The 24778-nt window shown below is 39.2% G+C and overlaps 1 protein-coding gene across 8 annotated transcripts in view; it reads right to left on the reverse strand.

Moving 5' to 3' along the window:
• Window positions 1-24778, reverse strand: part of St3gal3 (ST3 beta-galactoside alpha-2,3-sialyltransferase 3) — a 231978-nt gene that overhangs the window by 82784 nt on the left and 124416 nt on the right. For all 8 annotated transcript variants that reach the window (XR_002391516.2, XR_002391515.2, XM_087214961.1 and 5 more), the window contains one exon: window positions 13796-13888. Coding sequence is in view for 6 of the 8 variants with exons in the window: in XM_013068179.3 (XP_012923633.1) it covers window positions 13796-13888 (93 nt within the window). In the remaining 2 variants the exon portion in view is untranslated. The remainder of the gene's footprint in view (window positions 1-13795; window positions 13889-24778) is intronic.

The following is a 24778-nucleotide window of genomic DNA, read 5'->3' on the forward strand; positions in this document are numbered from 1 at the left end:
AGTAGTGCAGGGCTGTCCCAAGAAAAGAAAAACAAATGAGGAACCCCATAATTCCCACTTTACTGCCTGGCGACAAGTGTCCAACTGCAGTGCAGGGATGAGGACTCTAAATAGGACTTGGTGGTCTTTCTGAGTTGAAGAAACAGGTCAAAGAGGGCCGGGGATTTAGCTCAGTGGTTCTGCCACCTGCCTTGCAAGCACAAGGTCCCGAGTTCGATCCCTGGTACCAAAAAAAAAGAATACTGTGAGAAATTTCTGCCTCCAAATCTCTTTTCAATGGGGCATTATTGGAATATGTTCAATCCCCGGTAGAAAAAAAAAGAAAGAAAGAAACAGGTCAAAGTTTAGGAGGTCAAGTATTGATCTGTATATGTATGGGGAAACTTGGAGGCTGAGGAAAGAACCACCAGGAAGAAGTAGGTCAAACAATTCCTGGTGTTCGTACACGACTAGGAATTGCTTGTATTCATATAAACCAGAGTGGAAATGAATCAGCCACTGTGAAACTGTCTCATAGTCCAGAAGCTTTCACAGAAAGGTTCTACAATAGGATGAAGATGAATTAGCTGTAGACAGAAGGCCTTAACAGTATTAAAATCGAGCCTCAAAGGGCAACAACTAATTCAAAGTAACTTAGCAACATGCCCAACCAAAAGCTAGCATTAAAGAAATACAACAAACCAGAAAAATGTAAAATTCACCATGTCTAGAATCCAATAAAAATTACCTCCCCCACTATCAGACACGCAAAGAATCAGAAAAATACAGGTGGGAAAGGAAGGAATCAATCAATAGAAACCATCCCAGATATGATAGATGATGGAATTAGCTCTTATAAATAATATTCTATATGTTTCAAAAATGAACATAATAAAGAATGAAACAGAAGATAAAAAGACTTAAGTGGCACTCAGAGATTAAAAACAGTACCTGAAGTAAAAATACACCAATTATTTCTACCATTTAGAGATTATGAAAAGTGCTGCTAAGAACTTGGGTGTAGATGATGAGAGACTACAAAAGATAAATCAGTGGATATGAAGACGTAGCAATATCAGCTCTCTGAAATTAAGCATGAAGTGAGAAAAAAAATCAAAAGACACACACTAGAACATAAGTGACCTGTGAAGCAAATGGTATAATGTACATGTAACCGAAAGTCTGGGAAAGGAATAAATATTTGCAAAAACATGGAAAAAGGGTCCAAAATGGATTTGAAAATGAACAAAACTATGAACCTACAAATAAATCCAAGGGGTAATATAAGACTCAAGCCTGGGACGGGATTTAGCTCAGTGGTGCTGGCACCTGTCTGGCAAGTACAAGATCCCGAGTTCAATTCCTAGTACCGGGAAGAAAAAAAAAACTCAAGTCAAACACAAAGAAAATCATAATAAAGTAGTATGTCATACTCAAATTGCTGGAAACCAGTGATAAAGTGAATAATCTCAAAAAGCAGCCAGAAGATATGGAAATACTAGTACAAAAGACAAAGACAGAAGACTTTTTGTCAGAAATTATGCAAACAAATAGATAAATAAATAAAAATGGAGCTACATATTTACTACAAGAGGAAAGGACAGTGAAACTATCAACCTAGAATTGTATACCTAGCCAAAAACAAAAAAACAAAAAAAACCCCTTTCAAAATAAAAACTTTCTCAGACAAACCACCACCATCCCCTGCTGGAGACTGATTTTTTTTCTTTTCTACTCAATTTGGATCTTATTAATTGGGAATTTAATCAGTTTGTGAGTATAATTCAGCTCTATCTCTGTCAATAGTTTTTATATAAATTTTAACACTTCTGTAGTGTTTTTCTTTTTCTACTTTTTCTTGGATTTTCACTTCTTTTCAATTCCAGAAACTTGGAATGTAGAGTATATATTCTACTTTGGACCACAACTCAATGACAAATTAACTTATATGAACTACCATCTGATGCAATAATCACTTGTTTTCCCATTCAATATTTCAAACATATCCACCGCTCTCCAATCAGTGCTTTGGAAATTTTCTGCTTACATTATCAGTATTAACATTGTGAATGTCCTAGCTTTTTTTTTTTTTTGATTAAATTCTTTATTGGTACATTTTAGGTATACAATACAGTTAATTTATCACTGAGTGCTTGTACCTATACATGATGTATCTTAGTTCTTATTTTTTCCCCATTACCTGTCCTCCCTTCACCCCCTCCACCCCTCCCTATTTACATAGATTTTGTTTTGCATTTTTTTCTTTTCTCATGATTTTTTTCCTTTCCCTTCTTTCCTTTCCCATTCCCCACCCACTTCCCCTACCCCTTTGGACCTTTTCTTCCTATTTCAAATTATCAATTATTTAGTTTAATCCTTATTTACACTTTCAGTTTCTCACATTAGAGAAAGTACTCAGTATTTACACGTGTGTCCTATTTATTTCACTTAAGAGGATGGCCTCAATATGCATCCACTAGCTATAAATGTCTCTAGTTTCTCATTCTTTATGGCTGAGTAGTACTTCATTTTATAAAAAAATACATCTTCTTTATCCAGTTTCCAGTTGATGGGCACTTGGGCTGTTTCTAAGCTTTAGCTATTACGAACTGTGCCGCTATAAACATAGGTGCACATATATCACTGTGGTATGATTCTTTTAATTCTTTGGGGAAGATACCCAGCGGGGGAATAGCTGGGTCAAATGGGACCTCTAGTCCTAGTTCTTTGAGGTATCTCCATACTGATTTCCACAGTGGTTGCACCAGTCTGCACTCCCACCAACAATGAAGAAGGGTTCCTTTCTCCCCACACCCCCACTAGCATTTGTTATTGGTTGATTTCTTGATAGCAGCCACTCTTTCTGCAGTGAGGTGGAATCTCAGTGTTGTTTTCATCTGCATCTCTTGAATGACTAGTGATGTTGAACAGTTTTTCATATGTTTATTTGCTGCTTTTACTTCTTTGTCTGAGAAATGTCTGTTCATGTCAGATGCCCATTTTTGAATTGGATCTTTGAATTTGGGGGGGTCTAATTTTTTTCAGTTCTTTATATATTCTAGATAGTAGTCCTTTGTCTGAGGTTCAGCTGCTAAAAATTTTTTCCCACATTTTAGGTTGTCTCTTAGCTCTGTTGGTGGTTTCTCTTGCAGTGCAGAAGCTTTTTAATAAGAGGAGATCCCAGTTGTTGATTCTTTGTGCTAGTTCCCGTGCTACTGAGGATTTGCTCATAAAGTCTTTTCCTATACCAATGTCTTCAAGAGTTCTACCTATTTTCCAGAAAGTTTAGTGTTTCTGTTTTAATATTTAGATCTTTAATCCATTTCCATCTTAATTTAGTGCATGGTGATAGATATGGGTCTAGTTTTAATCTCTGGCAGGTTGAAATCCAGTTTTTCCAACACCATTTATTAAATATGCTATCATTCCTCCAGTGAGGGTGGTTGGCTCCTTTGTCAAAGATGAGGTGGCTGAGTATGTCTGGAGTTGTTTCTGAATCTTCTAATCTATTCCACTGATCCTCAGGTCTGTTTTTTTGCCAGTACCATGCTGTTTTTATCACAGTAGCTTTGCAGTATGGTTTCAAGTTGCAGATTGTGATACCCCCTGCCATGTCTCTGTTGCTTAGAATTGCTTTTGCTATTCTAGGTCTCTTCTGGTTCCAAATGAATGTTTGGATTGTTTTCTCTAGTTCTGTGAAGGATATTGTTGGAATTTCAATTGGCATTGCATTAAATCTATATAGTAGTTTTGGAAGTATGGCCATTTTCACTATATTGATTCTTCCTATCCAGGAGCAAGGGATGTCTTTCCATTTTCTTATATCCTCTTTGATCTCTTTTTTCAGAGTACTGTAGTTTTCAGTGTAGAGGTCTTTTGCTTCCTTTGTTGGAGTGATTCCTAGATATTTCATTTTTTTTGGGTGGTATTGAAAAAGGAATTCTCTACTTTCTCTCTCAGTGAGTCTGTTATTTGTGTATAAGAAGGATATTGTTTTTTGAGTGTTGACCTTGTATCCAGCTACTCTACTGAATCTGTCAATTAAGTCTAGAGTCTTTCAGTGCAGTTTTTTGGGTCTTCTATGTAAAGTATCATATTGTCAGCAAATAAAGACAGTTTAACTTCTTTCTTTCCTATCTTTATTTTTTTTATTTCTTTCTCTTTTCTAATTGCTCTGACTAATGTTTCCAGAACTATATTGAACAGGAGTGGTGATGGTGGGGTCAGCTTTTTTTTTCTTTTTTAAAGGAAATAAAACTGTACCATTTTCCAGTTTTGTCAGATTAACCTTTAGAATCCCTTTACTGCACTTGTCTTGCCAACAGTGACAAGGTATTTTTATCTAAGAAACATTTGGCTTAGCAACATGCACTTTTATCTGTAACATTACATGGGAAAAATAAAACATTTATTTGGCCAATATACTGAATATTTGGCCTGCACTTTAATAGTTTAAAACTACATAAACTGAAAATTTTAGATCTAGCTTACAAATCTTTTTTTTTTTTTTTTTTTTTTTGGTACCAGGGATCAAACTTGGTACCTTGTGCTTGTGAGGCAGGCGGCAGCACCACTGAGCTCAATCTCTGGCCCTTATAAATCTATTTTTGCATTTAGGTCTATTACCCTGTGTGTAACAATTTTAGACTTCATGGTTCTTAATAGTTTTAATGATTGCCAGCAAATCTTTCATACAATTGTCTCCCTACTCTAATTTTTCTGTTGGCTGCAGTAAATCATTCAGCAAACTTTTCAGAGAAGGTCCTTTGTCAATTTACTTTCTTAACCCCTTGGTATCTGAGAATGTCTTTCAGTTGCCTTCATAAAGAAATACTAACTTGGCAGGGGATATAATTCTTGGTTCAAAATTATTTTCCCTTAAAACTCTATAAATGTTATTCCATTGTCTTCTGGCATTTAGAATTGCAAGAGAAAAATCTGAGGTCAGTCTGACTTTTGCCCCTTTACAGGTAACCTGCTTTCTCTGTCTGGATACTTGCAAAATTTTTTCTTTATCCTTGAAATTTTAAAAAGTCACTAGGATATATCTAGGTGTTGCCTTCTTTTCATTACATTTTAAAGGTACCCTGTGAGCCTTCTTCATTTGCAGGCTGACTTCCTTCTTTAACTTTGGAAAGTTTTCTTCAATCAGTTCCTTAATTATTGTTTCAGCTTCATTTGTTTTGTTCTCTGTTTCAGGTACTCCTATTACGCATACATTATATCTCCTGGACAGAGTCTCTACATCTCTTTTTTTCTCCTCTTTTCATATCTTAATTTCTTTGGCCTTTTCTTCTGCATTCTGTGAGACTTTCTCTTGTTTTGCCTTTACTTCAGCAATTTTATTTTGTGACCAACCCTGCTTCTATGCTTCCTTTAATTCTAAGTCCAAGAAGTCTTCCATCAGCATCTTCCATCTTCAAACAGCACCTGCTTTATAATTAGTCCATATGGCTAATGAACTCTCTTATAACACATTTAACAGTTTTAGATCATCTCTGGAGATTTGTTCATCTGTTTCAAGAGGAGGCATTTTCTCAATTACTTAGCTCTACTCCTTTCTTCTGAACTGCAGTATTATGACCTTTTCAACAGCTCTTTAGACACAATAGTGTCTAAAAATGCAGTGTTCCTGAGCTTTGAAGTTGAAGAACATCCAAAAATGGCTCTCTTTATGTCATCTCTGTATGTCTCAAGTCAGGGCTAATAGCACAGTGGACAGTTTCACTGCTGAGGGGCTTTAGCCCATCTTAGCTCTGATTACGTATACATTTTAGTAGTATTCACACTGTTGTGAAGATGTCTGAATTTCCTTTTTCAGTCTGAATAATATTTCACTGTATATATACCATATTTTGTTTGTTCCTTCACCTGTTGGTGGAGATGGGTTATTTCTACCTTTTGGCAATTATGAATACGATATTTTATTTTCAAATTTTCAGAAAATATATTTTTTCATAGTGGCTGCACCATTCTACATTTCTACTAATAGTATACAAGGGTTCTAATTTCTCCACACCCTTGCCAGCACTTGTTATTTTCTATTTTTTGGATAGTAACCAGCCTAATGGGTGTGGGGTGGCATCTCACTGTGATTTTAATGTGCATTTCCCTAATGATTAGTGATACTGAACAGCTTTTCATGTGCTTGTTGGCCATTTGTACAGCTTCTTTTCTGAAGTATCTATTCAAGTTGTCTGTCCATTTTTAGTTTTTTAAATTTATTTTATTTTATTTAGTTTTTAGTTCTTTTATTGGTACATTTTAGGTATACAATTCGTTTACATTTATCATTGGGTATTTGTACCTGTACATGATATATCTTGGTTCTTATTTTTTTCCCCATTACCTGTGCGCCCTTCACCCCCTCCACCCTTCCCTATTTACATAGATTTCATTTCCATTTTTTTTCTTTTCTCAGTTTTTCCTTTCCCTCTTTTTTCTGTCCATTTTTAAATGTTTGCTTTTGTTGTTGTTGCTGAATTTTTAGGAGTTCTCTAAGTATTTTAGATATTAATCCCTTATCAGATATAGGACTTACAAATATTTTCTTCTATCCATAGGTTGCTTTCCCCCTCATTTTTAAATCACTTTAGATAACTCACTGCATAAAATAGAATATAGTATATTATAGTTGAAAAATGCTTGAGACAAATAGTGCAAAGGATGGAAGGGGGAAATGAAAGTATAATACTGTAAGGCTGTTATACTCTAACTGTACAATGTTATTTGAAAATAGTATTATAAATTAGAGATGCAGATTGTTAATTCTACACTAACTGCGAAAAATATAAAAATGTACAGCTGTTAAGCCAAGAAGTGAAGGTAAAATAAAATCATAAAGCATCCAGAAGACAGGAAAAGAGAAAAAAAAAGAATAAACAGGAAACTAACAGCAACATGGCAGACTTAAACACAAACATATCAACAATTATATGTAAATACTACACAAATATCATAACCATCCCAATAAAAGGCAGACATTGTCAGAATGAATTAAACTTGACTCAACTACATGCTGTCTACATGAAATCCAGTTTAAATGTATACACAAATAGGTTAAAAGCAAAAGGATGGCCTTCTGCCCAACCTTTCCTGTGATGATTCAAGAGCAAGTGCAAACATATTCCTTCCCACAATGTAAATAGATGGTAAAAGCTAATTTTTAAAAGGCTGGCGTAGTTATAAGGACAACTTCAGAAAAATTACTGCCAGGGAAAAAAAGACATTTCAAAATAACGAAGGAACCTATTGGGAATTTGATATAACAACCCTAAATGTACATATACCAAGTGACCAAGCTTCTAAAGACAGGTAGCAAAAACTAATAAATGAGGATAGAATGAATGGAGAGAAAACCATTCATAAAGATAAAGATATAGTAGGGGTCAGGGATTTAGCTCAGTGGCTCTGCTGCCTTCCTTGCAAGTGCAAGGATCCGAGTTTGATTCCCGGTACCAAAAAAAAAAAAAAAAAAGATAAAGATATAGTAAAGATATAGAAGACTTGACAAACGCTATCAACCAAGCTTATCTAATTGTCATTTACAGAATACCCAGTTATAGCAGAAGTATTTTCTTCTCAAGTGCATACAGAACATTCATCAGGGCAGACTACATTTTGTCCCATAACTCAGTGCCCAATCAAATTAATTAATTAATTAATTAATTTTCAGTACTGGGGATTGAACTTGAGACCTTCTGCTTGTGAGGCAAGTGGTGGCACCACTGAGCTAAATCCTCAGCCCCCATCAATTTAAATGCATTAAAAATTATATAAAGTAGATTCTGATCACACAAACACCAGAAATCTGAAACACAAATATCTAGAATAGCATCAAATATTTGGAAATTAAGCAAAACACTTAAAAGGAACTTTTGGGTCAAGGTATAAATCACAAGTGAAATTAGAAAATATTTTTAATTCAATGAAAATTTAAAAACAAAATATCAAAATCTGTGGCATGCAGCCAATACAGTTAATAGAGGGAAATTTATAGCACCCAAAGGAATCAAATCAATGGTCTAAACTTCTACCCTAAAAACAAACAGTAATAAATCAAATTTCAAATAAGAGGCAGATAGGAAATAATAGAAATAAGAGCAGTAGTCAACCTTATAGTAGAAAAAAATATCAGTAGGCAAGAAAGTACCAAAATTTAGATTTTTGAGAAGATCAGTAAAAGAATGACAAACTTCTAACTACATGAATTAGGAAAAAGAGATAAAAGTTAAAAATTACCAATACCTGCAGGGTGTGGTGGTGCAACCCTGTAATCCCAGCACTCAGGAGGCTGAGGCAAGAGGAATGCTGCAAGTTTGAGACCAGCCTGGGTTACATAGTGAGTTCATGGCCAGCCTGAACTAATAGAGAGACTGTCTCAGAAAAACAAAAACAAACAAACAAACAAAAACTCACCAATGTCAGGCATGATAGAGATGACTTCAACAGAGATCCAAAATGATTATAAGGGAATATTAACAATTTTGTGCCAATAAATTCCATAACGCAGATGAAATGTAAAACTTTCTTAAAAGACACAAACTATTATAGAATAGAAAAAAAGTGAATAGCCCTAGGTCTATTAAAAAATTTAATTCTTGATAAAAAAAATTCACAATGAAAAATGCAAGCTGTGAAATACACACACATTACACATATACACACACACACAGGCATGCACAGATACACATATATCTTCCTCTGCCCCCTAGTTCCTCACACAGACCTCCTAAAACTCTTAAAGACAGGAATACTAGGAAAATATTTTGTTCTAATATTTGTTCTAATTTTGTTTTAATATTTGACTCAGACCTTCGAAGGCCTTTGCAATTTCCTAAATGACAGGAGCATTTTTTTTTCTAATGAGGTAACTTTCTTTATTTTGAGTGTGTACCGGGGATCGAACTTGGGACCTTGCGCTTGCAAGACAGGCGCCGGAACCACTGAGCTAAATCCCCGGCCCCATAATGAGGTAACTTTCGATGGGCTCCTAGACATCCTCAGGATGGAAGCTGACTGGCAGGGAATGAAGCGTGTGATTGAAGCACTGGAACTTTCCTATTTAATACTGTACTTACTTGCAGTAAGGCAAGAAAAAAAATGAGAGACATTCAGATTGGAAAGGAAGAAATAAAACTGTCTTTAGTAACAGAAAACATGATTTTCCATGTTCTGTATGATAATGGAACATGGACAGACGCAGAACACCAGAATACCCACACATGTATGTTCAACTGATTTTCAACAAACCTGCCAAAGTAATTCAAAGGGAGAAAGAGAAGTCTTCAATACATGGTTCTGGAACAACTGAACATCTGTGTGGTGGATTAACTAATGGTCAACTTGGAATGCCAGCTGAACTGAATTGGCGTGGTTCTGGGTGTGGAAGAACCACCTGAGAATTGCTGCCAAGGGCATAGAAGGAGAACAGGAGCAGAAGATTGTACGCTGTTGATTTTCCTCGAAAAGCTCACCGAGGCTGGTTTTTCTGATACAAACTCAGCTGTTCTCATTGTCAGAGGAGCTCAGGTCCTGTCTGTCACCCAGGGATGGCTGCTGTTAGCGAAACTCTGGTCTTCGCTTTGAGCGTTGGTTCCTAGCTCCAGTGCAGATCCCTCAGCCTGGTGGCACAGATCCTTCACCCCACCGGCGCAGGCTTTCTAGCTTCCACCACTGGCCTTTGGGCCTTCTCAGTGCAGATCCCTGATATGGACTTGCATGAGACATTGCTGTGGGCTCTAGGCCTCTGGCTGGACTCATGGAGGACATTGCCTTGTACTCTAGGCCTTTAGCTGGACTTCTGCGATACATTGCCGTGGGGTCCAGGCCCTTGGCTGGACTCTTCAGGTCTCTAGCATATGGACAGATCTCTTGCGCTCCTCTGCATTTGACTTTTTGGGTGAATATTATAAAATGATCCTATAAATTATGTGTCCTGTATTAAATTTATCCTCTTGCAAACCCTGACTGCAACAATCTGTATGCAAAAAGGGAGTCTCAGCTTTTACATTTTACTACAATATATTCAAAAATGAGCCATAGGGCCGGGGATTTAGCTCAGTGGTTCCACTGCCTGCCTTGCAAGCTGAGGACCTGGGTTCGATCCCTGGTACCAAAAAAAAAAAGAGCCACAGACTTAAATTTCAGAGTCAAACCTATAAAAATGTTAGAAGGAAACAAGAAAAAACCTTTGACCTTGGACTAGGGAAAGACTTCCTAAGACAACATCAAAAGTACAATCCATAAAAGAAAAAAATTGACAGTTGTACTTTATCAATATTACAAACTGCTCTGTGAAATACATGCTTTAAAATGTCAAGAAACACAAAATATTTGCATATCATGAGAATGTGACAAAGGGCTTCTCTATCTGGAATATTTAAAGAACTCATAATTCAGTAAGACAACCAATTAAAAAACAGCAACAGATTGAAATACAGTTCCATAAAGATAAAAGAATGGCAGATAAGCACATGGAAAAATACTGAATGTTATCAGTCATTAGTAAAATAAAACATTAAAATTGCAGTGAGGGGCTGGGAATTTAGCTCAGTGGTGCCATGCCTGCTTCGCAAGCCCAAGGTCCTGAATTCAATCCCCAGTACCAAGAAAAAATAAATAAATAAAATAAAAATAAAACTGCCATGAGATATCACTATAAACTTATTAAAATGGCTAAAATCAAAATGCTGATGGCAAGGATGTATACCAAGTGAACTCTCATACATTGCTAGTGAGAAAGCAAAACAGTACAATCACTTGGAAAACATTTTGGTAGTTTCTATGGTTTTTTGTTGTTTTTTTTTTGTACCAGGGATTGAACTTGGGACTTAGCACTTGCAAGGCAGGTGGTGGAACCACTGAGCTAAATCGCCAGCTGGCAGCTTCTTATAAAGTCAGATACACAGTTTACCTAGGACCTAGCCATTCTGTCTGTTATGGTTTGAATCTGCAATGTCCCCCATAAGCTCATGTGTTGAAGGCTTGATCTCCAGTGCAGCAGTGTTCAGAGGTGGGGCCTTAAAAAGTGATTGGATCATGAGGACTTTAACTTCATCAGTGGGTTAATCCGCTGATGGATTGATTGCTAATTTGATGGCATTTTGGGAGGTGTCAGAAATTTAAGAGGTGGGGCCTAATTGAAGGAAGTAGGTTATAGAGCCATGACCTTCGGGATATATCTTGTCCCCAGTCCCTTCCTCTCAGGCTCTTTCGCTGATTCTGTTTGCCATGTGGTGAGCCACTTTGCTCTTACAACGTGCTCCCCACCATGATGCTCTGCCTCACTAGGCCCAGAAGCAAGAGTCAAGTGACCATGGACAGAAGCTTTGGAAGCTGTGAGCCAAAATAAGTCTTTCCTCCTTTAAGTTATTTATTCCAGATATCTTTCACAGTGACAGAAAGCTAACATACACCTTTAGGTATTCACTCAAGAAAAATGAACACATAGGTTTCCATAAAAATCCTGTACCAATACAGTGATACCTGGGTTCACGAACTTAATTCTTTCCATGATTCTGGTTGCAGAATTTGTTCCATGATTCTAGAATTGTGGAAAGAATTAATGCTTGCAATTTGGGTTACAACCAGAATTGTGGAACAAATTCTGTGACCTGAATTATGGAAAGAATTAAGTTTGTGAACTGAGGTACCACTGTATACACAGAGTGCCTTTATTTATATTTGCCAAAATAACTCTTTATCTTTTTCTTTTGACCTTTGAGTAGATAAATAGACTGTGTTACATCTACATAAAGGAATACTACTCAGCGATAAAAAAGAACAGTTAACTGATATATACAACTCGTATAAATTGCAAATGCTTCACACTAAAGAAAAGAAGCCAACTCAAAAGGGTCATAGGATTCCACTCTTACTGACATTCTGGGACAGAAAATAGATCAATGGTTGCCAGAGGCTAGGAATGGGAGAGGGTTTAACTACAAAAGAGCAAAGGAAACTTTGGAGGACAATGAAAATGTGCTATTGATTGTTAGGGTAACACAAAGAATGCATTTGTTAAAACTCATAGAACTACACTAAAAGATAAATTTAATTGTATATAAACTTCAATAAACTTTACTTTTAATAAAATTATGATATATTCATACAACTATATGTTATACAGTCATTTTAAAAAACAAATGGGGCCTGGGGATTTTGCTCAGTGGTTCCGCCACCTGCCTCTCAGGCACAAGGTCCCGAGTTCAAACCCCAGTACCAAAAAAAAAAAAAATGAATGAAGAGGGGCCAGGGTGTAGCTCAGTGGTGCTGTGCCTGCCTGGCAAATGCAAGATCTTGAGTTTGATTCCCTGTACAAAAAAAAAAGTGAATGAAGAGGACTAAGGATATAGCTCAAGGTACAGAGTACATACGAGGGCCTGGGTTTGATCTCTAGCATCAAATGATGATGATGATGATGATGATGATAAATGGAGCCACATATGCTGCTAATAAGATAATCTCTAGCATATACTTTTAGGAGTAAAAAGCAAGGTACAGAACAATAAATGCAGCATGTTCTCATTTATGGTAATATTGGCTGTCTCTGGGGAAGCCATCTGCAGTACCATTTTGTATTATTTGAGCTTTTCCCCCTACATGCTTGTATTACTTTTAATTAGAAAAAGTAGGAGAAACATGTACAGGTCAACAAAAACTCACAGGTGTCCGTTCAGGGGACAGAGAGGTGTAGGCTTGTGAAAACACATGGAAGAATATAACACTTTATCTGGAGGCACTCAATAAATAGCTGGAAGAAACAAAGTATCTGGAGTTAATTCAGAAGGCAGATCCCAGGCAGAGATCTCTATCTGAACAGCAGGTACTTGGCAGCACAGCCCCTGCTTTCTACAAGGAGCTAAACTGGGACTGTTCATGTTGGACAAGAAAAGGAGCATGCAACCAAATATCCTAGATGTTCTTGGGCCCAGCTATTTCTCAGCATTCCTTTGCCAGTGCAATGTGTGCCCCAACCTTGGCCTTCTAAGGATGGGAGGCAAGTCCTTCCCCTTCTGAGCAGAGTCACCCTCAAGACCACTCTGGTGGTCCGAGTGCTATACACACCCAGAGGGTCCTAAGTAGCCTTTCTGCAGCCCCTTTGAATCAGAAGCTCCCCTCATTTTCCAAAAGAATAAAATGACCCTGACAGTCTCAAGACGCTCCGAATAAGACAAGATGATCTCAGCTCTTCAGCCCTTTTTCCATGCCAAAGCTTCAGGAAAGAATGAAGGTTGGTCACTAAGCAAGGTCTATTGGTTTCACTTAGTAGAATGAACTCTGTGATTAGGCACGGATTCTTTCAGGAAGCCTCACACCACTGACCACAAGCTCCAGAATGCAAAATGAACACAGAGGCAATGTGCTAAAACTCAGTCAGCCTTAGAAATTATTCTGTTCCTGCTCTATCCGAATTTTCCTCCCTGAAGCCACCTAGTAGGTTGCAGCTTTATTTGGCCACTGTCACTAGGACTAGGAGCATCTATGCTTGGCAGCTTTCCCTGGTTTCTCTGGATACCTGGTTTCCACGGAGGTTCTACCTCCTTCCTCTCCCCCCCCCCCGCCCCGAAAAGCCCACTGCATGTACAACTCCAAGAGGCAGGATGGAGGGTAAGGTATGGCCAAAGGCATAGAGCAGAGTTGGATAGAACCAACAAAACCCAAGACCTCTCCAGACATCTGTAGATTTCTGAATACAGGAGGGAAGTTACGGAAGAATCTTGTTTCCTCAGAAAAATACTGTGAGCTACCAGGTTTCTGACTCCCAGGCCATGACCCTGGTAGTCTAGTCAGTGGAAGGAACAAGAGCACTTACCGGGGAAAGATGGCAGTCATCAGGGCTGAAGCATAGCCAGGCTTGCAAGTTCCCTCTGAAAAGTTTGCGTACTTGGTGGCTAACTCAGCAGGCCTGTGGATAAAGAAGGAAAGTCACAGCTTGCCAATAACTGAATAATCAGTGGGTTATTAATTCATGAAAAGCTGCAGGGGCTAAAACCTTGAATAAAGTTCCATTCCCTACAATCAGCACTTTCCACCTGGCGAATTTCATGATAAAAAATCCAAATTCCTAAGAGAATAGACAGATCAATAGGCAAGGCTCCTCAATGGAATCTGTAAAAGGAATATCCATAGATTCTCTGCAGGAAGCTTGATAGGACAGAAATCAGGACCTCTATTCAGCTCCAAGACTGAGATGGTGGTGCTTAAAGTGCTTCAGTATAGAGCCGCTCAGGCTTTGATGTTGCCAGAGGCACTGTCCTTTCCAATTTTCTGGTATGTTCCTACAACTTGTTTCTTTTCTCCAGCAGTATGATCAAGCTATTGGGAACCATTCACAGTGACTTGAATATAGTAGACACAATAATGTGTGTCATGGGTGGTGTAACGCTAGCTTTTAATTGAGGATGCTCTCCTTGTCTCTGCCTAGAATAACTCCTTGTTCTTCCCCACCTGGTTTATGCCTACTGGCCCTTTAGAATCCCACTCAGGTCACTTCATTGGGAGTAACTCCATGATCCACAGATCAGGCTGTGGCTCTCGGTGCTCTTGCTGTTCCTCCCCCTGCCATCCACATCACAGGCTCACCCCATCTGCACTGCCATACCGTGGGGCAACTGCTGCTGTATGTTTCTCTTACCATACCAGAAATGCCTGAGATAAGAGGCTGATTTAAACCTACCCCAGTACCTTGTACGGAGAGGGGGCACACAGAAGACCCCTGTAACTTTCTGAAGAACAAAATGATCCTGACCATCCCCCTGCACTTCAAACTGCAGACCAGGCAATCACAGGAAGCCACATCCACAGCCTATGCAATACCTTTCAGGAGACTGTGTTCTAGGGCTGGTTTTGCTGCTATGCAACTACAGCGGAGCTACCCCCATTGTTGGGTTTCAATGTCCTTACGTGTTCAATGTGCAGCTGGTGTCACTGCCCTCTACCAGAGTTCTACTCGGTTCAGTCTAGAGAAGACATCTTCACTGAATGTGCCCACTGACCCTGGGGGGTTAAAGGCCGGGCTTGCTGGGGCACCTGAGTGAACCTGGCTGGCTGCCAGTCCTGAGTCCCAACCTTCTCCACTCCCACCATTGGGCCAGCTGCCAACTCTCTAGTGCCCAGCTGCTGCACTGGGCAGGGCTTAATGGCAAACTTGCCCTCAGCGCTGTTCTCTGCAGGGACCCAAGAGTGGGGTATTGGGGGGAGGCTCTGTACTTGACAGCCAAAGTGATGATGCCATTTCCGGTGAGATCTGATTCACCCCTGGGGGCCTAGTTCAGGGCCTTACACAAGTAATCGCTCATTGAATATAGAAAAGCTTATCTGTATGCAAAGCATTTCTCTTAGAAATCTACATTTTTAAGCCTTCCCTACCAGTGAAAGGCAAGGCCTCAAATGCAAATGCAGAATGACAAGCCCAGACTTTATTTGGTAGGCAAAAGAAAGTCAAAAATTTTAACAGAAGAAACAGTATTTTCCTATGTAAAAAACCCCTGTATTTTGGAAATGAAATATAAACTTCTGTGCAATTACTGAAATTATTGAAAGCTCTTGGACTAGGCACAGAGACTAAAACCTTCAGTAGCTCCTCTCCACAACCCTATGAGTGGGTGTAATGTGCTATTAATGTACACACAAGGCTCAAAACGATGAAGTTCATGCAGCTGGTTAAGGGGCAGGTACTGTATTTGTACCTGCTTCCCTCTAACACCTGTGTGTGAACTGCCAACAGAACACTACCAGCATGGGATGAGAGGCCAGCAGAGCCCAGTGGCAGCAAAGAAGGGGTCACCTGGCTGGCCAACAGGGAGAGAAGGGGGTTGAGAAGTATGTTCATAGGCAGTGTGGTATTTTCAGTCCCTTTATGCCAGGTCTCTCAATCCCTCACAATCCGCTTAATCTGCCTTGTACTATGAGTTCCTGTATTCTTTCTGAATTCTACAAAGATTCATGAAATTGGAAGATGGATATAGCTTCTTTTATTAACAAGGTGTGTTGAAGAACTTAATACACAACAGACAAACCACTTTTTTCTCCATAGTCTGTGTTCAGCTCTTGGAAGGTACTTGGAGGACTGCAGGACACAGCAGGGCTCCTGGCCTGATGGAGAGGAGGGAGCACATGCCAGCTGAAGCCAGGACCCAGGAGGGCAGCAGGAGATTTGATTCTTACCATGGCAGTGCAAGGTAGTCAAATACCAAGGATGAGCGCTAGTTCAACTCCTCGTTTAGAAAGCAACTCTGGGTACAGTGGGCCATGTCAATTATTACCAAATTAAAATGCCTTAGAAATGGCCTCCTGGCTGTCCCAGTGAGAGAAGAATAGTGGGAGTGTTGGGGATTCTGACTCATACGGCAGGCTGGGACCTCTGGGGCAGTCAGCGGTCAAAACCACCAAGATTAATGGTCACCAAATCCCTCAGGCCAGAATAGTTAGTTTCTCTAAGGCACTCATACTCAAATGCCAGGAGGCCCCCACAGATGTCTGATCAAATCATTTGGCCCTTGTTCTTCTCCTCTGCAGCTGGCCTTTCACTGTGGGAGACTTAGCATTTCAACCAGTAAGAGCACCCATTGTGCTACACACTGGCCATCAAGCCCCTGGGGTGAAGAATAAACCACACCCTCAAGAGGAAATCCAGACAGCCAGACTGGAACCTGGAATCAACACGACTTCCACTTCCCACCACCCCCTCCTTCACTCGAAGGAGTGAGCTTGAAGAATCAGGCCAAGCAATGGGGTGTAAACTGAAAGAGTGTGGGTCCATCTGGTATCCAAACCTCTCACAGGGGGCACTGAAAAGCTGTGTGAGCTTGGGCAAGTGATGGAAAATTTGATTCTCAGCTTCTTTATATGCAATGGGAATCATGTCATTCCCAGGATCTGGTGATGATGTGGCGAGAAAGCTGGCCATCTGTGAAGCATCATATGAATGCTACATGAAAGAGGAGGAAGCAGAGAGTAGCAGCCAGGTGGAGAAGCTCTGAGCACCTGGCTCAAATCTGGATTCAATTACAAGAGATAGTTGGGCAAGAAACAGTGTAATATCCCAATTGAGACGCAGTTGCCAAGGGAAGGGCACACCTTAAGGACACAGGGACCAACTACGTGTGCTAACTTAGTGCCATTATGTTCAAGGCACTCAATAGAAGAAAAGAAGAACGCGTGTGTAACACCTAGCATGCTGCCTGACAGAGCATATTATACCTCAGTCAAAGGCAGCCAATGTTACACGCTTGGGAGGGCCTGCAGAAAAGTGCAGCTGAGGCCCTCAAGCACAGAGCTCTTGCTGCCACTGTTGCTTCAGTTCCATCCTCTGCCCTTTCTGATGAAGAAGCACTTCTCCAGTTACTGGAGTTGTTTTGGAATGATGACATGGCTTGAGAAATGACAGAGCACCTCTGCCTGGAGTGAGTAATCTTATTCTGTCATTAAACATTTCCATTTTAATTTTTTCCTGAAATAGGCTTTATGTAAGAAAAGTATTGCCTTTGTCAAGGTCCAAAATGTAAATGTTTTTCCCTAAGGACAGTTTCTCTGTTCTCTAACTGCTCTCTTCTGACCCTTGTCACTAACTCTGAGGGCTCTTCTTGCATTGTCATCAATGTCTTATTCTGTCTATAGGTGGGGTGTCCCAACCCACTTCACTTGGACATCACCAACTATTCTCTGTCGCCTCCAGTGTAGACACGAGTTTCTCTACAGCTTCTGCCCAAATCCAGTCACTTGTGATAAATTCTGAATCACTGTTAACTACTCAATAGTTTACTCCAAATGTCACTCAGCGGCTGTTTGTTTACATACTATCCCCAGCTTTGCTCAGGCAGATGTCATTTCAACCAGTAGATTCTTGTTTGCACGAGATACACTTGTACTTGTTGTTTTTATATTTCCTGTTATATCTTATAAAAATAAAAAATATGCAACTTTTGGTCATCCTATATTTAAATAATTGAACTGGTAAGTGGTTTAAATGTCTTCTCTCAGTTAGAAGAGGAACTGCTTGCTCTGAGCCATGTGGAATTTGCGGAATTTCTCAGCCTTGGAGGTCCTGTATTTCTGCTCTTGCTACTGGGAGTGCAACACCTCCATCATCCCAGGCCACTTTCGTGTTTGGTCTGGGTTTCTACAGCTGACATTACTCCAGTTTCTCTCCATCTCAGGCCTTGTCATCTTCCTCCTGTTGGCTGCCAGGATGCTCTACAGGAAGCTCTCCCAGCACATTAGCCTGGTCTGCATGGACAAGTCTCACAGAGACTCTCACCAGGGCCTACTGTGACTGGTCCAACTCAGTTTTGTTTCCACACTTCCTTTTTTTTTTTTTTTTTGGTACCGGGGATCAAACTTGGGACCTTGCACTTCCGAGGCAGGCGGCGGCAGCACCACTGAGCTAAATCCCCAGCCCATACTTCATTTCTTTAAAAATAAAAACACATCCTCTTTCTGGGTGGTAGGAAAAGAATGAGGGAATTAATATCTACTGAGTATGTGCCAGGTGATCTAATGACCTAATCAAGCTTTACATAATCCTTTAAAGCAGTGCCGCCTTAGAGCTAGGCTGTAGGGCTAAGAGAGTCCAAAAGAAGAAACCCCTGGAAGATGTGCTGTTCTGTTTACATTATTAAAAATTTCCCATGACCAGGAAACTCATTTCAGCTCATATTTTGCCTGCAGTCTGGATAACACTTGCATTTGTGGCCATCACTAACAAAGTAGTCACAACCTGTGAGTCAGTGGAAGCCATTATGCATGGGCATCAGGAAAGACAACCTCTTAGCTCAAGTAATGATGGTGTCAGCTGAAACAAATGGCCCTGGAGAGCTGAGGAGACAAGACCTACACTGTTTCTATACAACATGTTCCAAAAAGCCATGGCACTTTGAGAAATAACAGCACTGCTCTGGTTTCTTATGACAGGATATGAAACTTTCCAGGAATGATGCATTTGACAATAAAAAACTGAAAGAGATGGTTCCTGAAGCATGGGAGACGGTGATGGTGTCTAGATACTTTAAAGAATCTTTGTGTGCTGACTGGACAATAAGCAAATACATAAGTGTGTCTCTTCTCTACCTACTGTTCTAAATCATCATCAATAAGCCATTATACCTCACATGGACCCACAACTGGTTCATATAAGCATAAGCCTTTAAAACAATATTTGGCCTTGAACTCCCTTCAGGTAAGCTTACTGTAAGGTAAATATATTATTTTTCATTTTTGGCCAGAGAAAACTGACTCCAAAGCCCCATTTTTGTTTTCACCAAAGCACCTGATTTCTTTGATATAAAGAGCAACTGACTTAAAGATAAGAAGACTGAATTTTAAGTAACTAGCTCTTCCACTTGCTTGTTGTGTAACTTCAGATAAGACACAATTGGTTTCTTTAACTCTCAAAATACCTATAATAATGTAAATTTTATAGAACTGATGGGAAGATCAATGAATATTGCCATTATATAGGGCAGAATGCTCTTTGAGGGGTTGTATAATTGCGTATCACTGACTGCTCCTAATGTTTTAATGCTTGATTTCTGCTTTTACTAGACCTTCTAGGTTCATTAGAAATGAATTATCATAGTTTCACTAATATAAGGAGAAAACAAAACCTGTTCCTTTCACTTTTTTTTTTTTGGTACTGGGGATCGAACTTGGGTCTTGGCTCTTGCACAGCAGGTGGTGAAACCACTGAGCTAAATCTCTGGCCCACTTTCACTTTTCTTACCTGAATTCTCTCCAACAACTCACTTGGCTATCTCCAAAATTCTACCTGTTTAGGCAGGGAGGTCAGGAGTCTTTGGGAACAGAAAGGCCACTGAAATGAGTTGAATATCTGTGTGCATGGACTTGTCACCCACTGGCACTCCAGTGCCTATGTGAGAAGGGCTAACTTTCATCTGATTTGTTCTAAAAATCACAACGAAGATTTGTGCCCGACTTTTCTATTGGTCCCCAACACATGATACAGGTCATTATCATGATTCCCATTACTGTTCCTAAATGCATTAAGTGTGCCTTTCTCAAAGTGAGTGCCACGGTCCAGGGGTTATATAATAAACGCCAGGGGCACTCAAAGTCACAGTATAAACCCAGGGCATCTCCTGGTGGCAATAAATATACTTGAAGATAGGAGGAAGACAGTATTGAAGCAACACATATGTATCATGGTATAGAATGTAAAACTTTAAAAATAAAATGAGAGATCTTAAAGAATGTTCATGCTTGAACAGGGCTGCCTCCTGAATGTGCTCATTTCCCTCCACTCAGGACGCTGCAGGGAAGTGCGGCACTCGAGGGCCTGACATTTCCATTTTGGTCCCTGCCCTCAGGAAGCTTGTAATCTAGGAGGCAAAAGAGGTAAGTAAAATTAACACATTTTTTTCTTCTGATTTCAAAGGTCTTAGTGTTTAGGGGTGGTGTTTATGTTTTTAAATTACTAATACACTTTATTTTAGGGGGAATAGTTTTAGATAATAGTATGGAATTCCTATATTCTTCCTGCCCCTCCCTACCTTGTCCCTATTAATATCCTGCATCAGTGTGGTACATTTGTTATAACAAATGAACTTTTTATTAACTAAAGTCAACAGTTTAAATTAAAGTTTGCTTTCTGTGTTACAACATTCTATGGATTTTGACAAAGACGTAACACATCTATTTATCCCTTTTCCCTTCCACTGGGCAATCACTGATCTTTTTATAGTTTTCATAGTTTTGCCATATCCAGAATGTCAGGTAGCTGGAATCACACAGTATGTACCCTTTCACAGTGGCTTACTTCACCTAGTTATGTATTTAGGGCTCCTCCATGTCTTCTTGACTTAATGACTCACTTTTTTAGGGCTGAGTAATAGTTTATTGTCGATGTACCAGTTTAATTATCTAGTTATCTAGTCATCTACTAAAGGCTATCTTAGTTACTTATAATTATTGGAAATGAAGCTTCTATAAGTATTCATAATATTCATGTGAAAGTTTTTGTTATGTGTGTGTTTTGTACTGGGGATTGAATCCAGGCCCCCTGCACAAACCTTGCCTTATTCTTTTTCTTTTTTGAGGCAGGGTCTTGCTCAGGATAGGCTCAAACTTGTGATTCTCCTGCTTTGGCTTCCTAAGTGCTGGGAATATATAGGAGTGCATGCCACCACACTGGCTCATGTAGTTTTTGTGTACATGTAAATTTCAACCCACCTGGATAAATACCTTGGAAGGTAGTTGCCACAACATCTGGCAGGACCATATTTAGCTTCAGAAAATGCTGCCAGATTCCCACTGACAATGAGTGAGAAATCCTGTTGCTCCACCTTCTTGCCAGCACTTGAGATTATCTTTTTAAAAAATCTGGCCATTCTAATAGGTGTATGGTAGTATTTCATTGTTGTTTTAACTTACACTTCCCTACTGACATATGATGTCAGCTTTTTCATGCTTGCCATTTGTGTGTATATATATATATATTTATCTATATTGGGGATTGGGGCCCAGATGTCTGTTCAGATCTTCTGCCCATTTTAAAAGTGGATTGTTTACTCAGTGTTGAGTATTGAGAGTTTTTCATACATTGTGGATACAAACTCTTCATGAAATATGTGTTCCCACAATGTTTCCCTCAGTCTGTGGCTGGTTTTTTTTCTTTCTCTTAACAGTGCCTGTCACAGAGCACAGGTTTTTGATTTTGATAAAAATCAATTTTCTTCTTTCCTATATTATGCTTCTAGTTTTATAATTAAAAACTTAGGCTAAACCCAAGATCATCAAGATTTTCTATGTCATCTTCCAGAAGTTCCATAATTTTGTTTTACCTTTGTGATACTTTCTGTTTCTATGATAAAACACCTTAAAGGAGGGAAGATTTACTTTAGCTTATATTTCAGCCCATACTCCTTTGGCTCCATTGCTTCTTGGCCTGATGGAGAGCATGTGATGGAGGAAAGTGACTCACTTCATGGTGGACAGGAAGAAGAGACAGGGAGAGGGAAGTGCTCAAGAGGAACAGGCCAGGGACAAAATAGATTCTTCAAAGCCATGCCTCCAGTGACCTGCTTCACTTAATGAGGCTCCACCTCCTAGTAAGCCTACTGAGTTATCAATTTATCAATGCATTAACAATGATGAAGTTAGAGCCCTCCTGATCCAATCATTTCCCAAAAACCCCACTTCTGAACACATGAGCCTTTTGGGGGGCTTTTAAAAATATAAATCATAATAATTCAGGTCTATTTAGGTTTTATTTTGACTTAATTTTTGTGAAACATGTAACATGAAAGATTTATTTGTGTGCATGGAATGGTGTAGCACCATTAGTTGAAAAACAGTCACAATTTTCCTATGGAATTGCCTTTATTCTTTTGTCAAAGATCAATAGACTGTATTTGTGCAGGTCTACTTCTGAGTTCTCTGCCCTGCTCTAGTGATCTACTGTATTTGCTTATTTTTCTGCCAATACTTTGCTATCTTGATTATTGTAGCCCTGAATGTGACACCAGGTAGTGTCAGTCCAGCAAGTGTTCTTTATTGGTATTGTTGGGTGTTCTTTTCTTTTGTACTGGCAATCAAACTCGGAACCTCGCGCTTGCAAGGCAGGCAGTGGAAACACTCAGCCCTGTTGGCTATTCTTGATCTTCTGCCTTTCTATATAAACTTTACATTTGTTGATATCCATAAAATAACTTGCTGGGATTTTACAACAAATCTATAGATCAAGTTGGAAAGAACAAACATCTTGAGTCTTTCCATTAGAACATGGAATGCCTCTCCATATATCTATATTTCTTTCCTTAGAATTTGTAGTTTTCATCATATATATGTGTAGACACACACACAAACATATACAATTTTGTCAGATTTGTCCCTAAACACTCGTTTCTTTTCTCTTCCTCCTCCTCCCTCTCCCCTCCTTCCCTCTTTTATCCTTCCTTCTTCCTTCCCTCCCTCTCCTTCCCTTTGTCCTTCCTCTCCTTTTGGTGCTGATGTAAATGATACTATGTTTTTAATTTTAAATTCCAATTGTTCATTTCTGGTACATAGGAAATCAACTGCTTTTTGTACACTAACCTTGTATCCTGCAGCCTTGCTATAATCAGTTATTAGTTCCAGAAGTGTTTGCCAATCCTTGATATTTACTACATAGTCAATTATGTCATCTATGAATGGAGCTAGTTTTATTTCTTCCTTCTCAATGTGCATGGCTTTTATTTCCTTGTTTTATTGAACTCACTAGGACTTTCAATGTGACGCTGGAGTGGTGAGAAGTGACATGCTTCCTTTTTTCTTCATCTTAGGAGAAAAGCATCTAGTTTTTCATCATAACCATGACGTTAGCTCCAGGTATTTTGGAGATTTTAAAAAAATCAAATTCAGGAAATTCCTCTTTATTCACAGTTTGATGGTTTTTTAATTACAAAAGGGTCCTGGATTGTGTTAAATGCTCTATCAACATTATAGATAATGACCATAGGATTTTCTTCCTTAGCCTGTTGACGTAATGAAATACATTACTTGATTTTCAAATGCTGAACCAGCCTTGCATACCTTGCATATTTGGTTGTGGTATATAATTCTTTTCATACACTGCTGAAAACAAGTTGTTAACATTTTGTTGAAAATATCTACAATGTGTTCATGAGAGATATTAGTCTACAGCTTTCCTTTCTTATAATGTCTTTATCTGGTTTTGGTTTGGGGGTGATTCTGGCTCACAGAATGAATTGGGGAAGTGTCCCTTCTGCTTCTATGGAAGATTACAGAGAATTCTTATTCTCCCTTAAATATTTATAGACTCCAGCAGTAAAACCACTTGGGCCTAGTGTTTTGTTCTATAATACTATTAATCATTGATTCAATTTTTCTTTCTTTCTTTCTTTCTTTCATTCATTCATTCATTCATTCATTCATTTGGTGATATTAAGGATTGAACCCAGGGAACACTGAGCTATATTCTCAGCCTCTATACCCCTTAAAATTTCAAGACAAAGTTTCACTAAACTCCCCAGGCTGGCCTCAAACTTGTGATCCTCCTGCCTCAGCTTTCTGAGTAGTTAGGATTACAGGTGTGTGTCACCAAGCCCACCCTGATTTAATTTCTTTTTGTTTTCGTACTGGGGATTGAACTTGGGACCTTGTGCTTGTGAGGCAGGCGGTGGAACCACTGAGCTAAATCTCCGGCCCCTGATTTAATTATCAGTTTCTCCTTGTGTTCTGGTAGTTTGTGTCTTTCATAAATTGTTCCATTTTGTCTAAGTTATCAAATTTATGAGCAAAGATGTTCACAATGCTCCTTTATTATCTTTTATTTGTGTGTGTGTAAGTGTATGTGTGCTGCTGGGGATTGAAAACAGGGCCTTCACACTGAGCTATATCCTCAGCCCTTTTGGATTTTTCAGTTTTAGACAGGGTCTTGGCTAAGTCACTGAGTTGCCCCAGCTGGACTCAAATTTGTGATCTGCCTGCCTCAGCTTCCCAGAGTGCCAAGATTACAGGCATGTCTCACCATGCCTGGCTTATTATCATTTTATTATATATGGATTAGTAGTGATGATCCCTCTTTCATTTCTTTTTTTTTTGGTACCAGGGATCAAACTCAGGACCTTGCACTGAGGCAGGCGGCAGCACCACTGAGCTAAATCCCCGGGCCCCTCTTTCATTTCTGATATTAGTAATTTGAATCACCCTTCCCCATTGGCCTGGCTAGTGGTTTATCAATTTTATTTATACTTCAGAGAACCTAGCTTTTGGTTTTGCTGATTTTTTCTATTCATTTCTATACCATACTCCTAAATATTCTTTTTCCCTTTCCACTCGT

The sequence above is a fragment of the Heterocephalus glaber genome, unplaced genomic scaffold (genome assembly GCF_053883595.1).
Source record: "Heterocephalus glaber isolate CG9 unplaced genomic scaffold, H.glaber_assembly_v1.0 deba00001452, whole genome shotgun sequence".
Taxonomy (NCBI): domain Eukaryota; kingdom Metazoa; phylum Chordata; class Mammalia; order Rodentia; family Bathyergidae; genus Heterocephalus; species Heterocephalus glaber.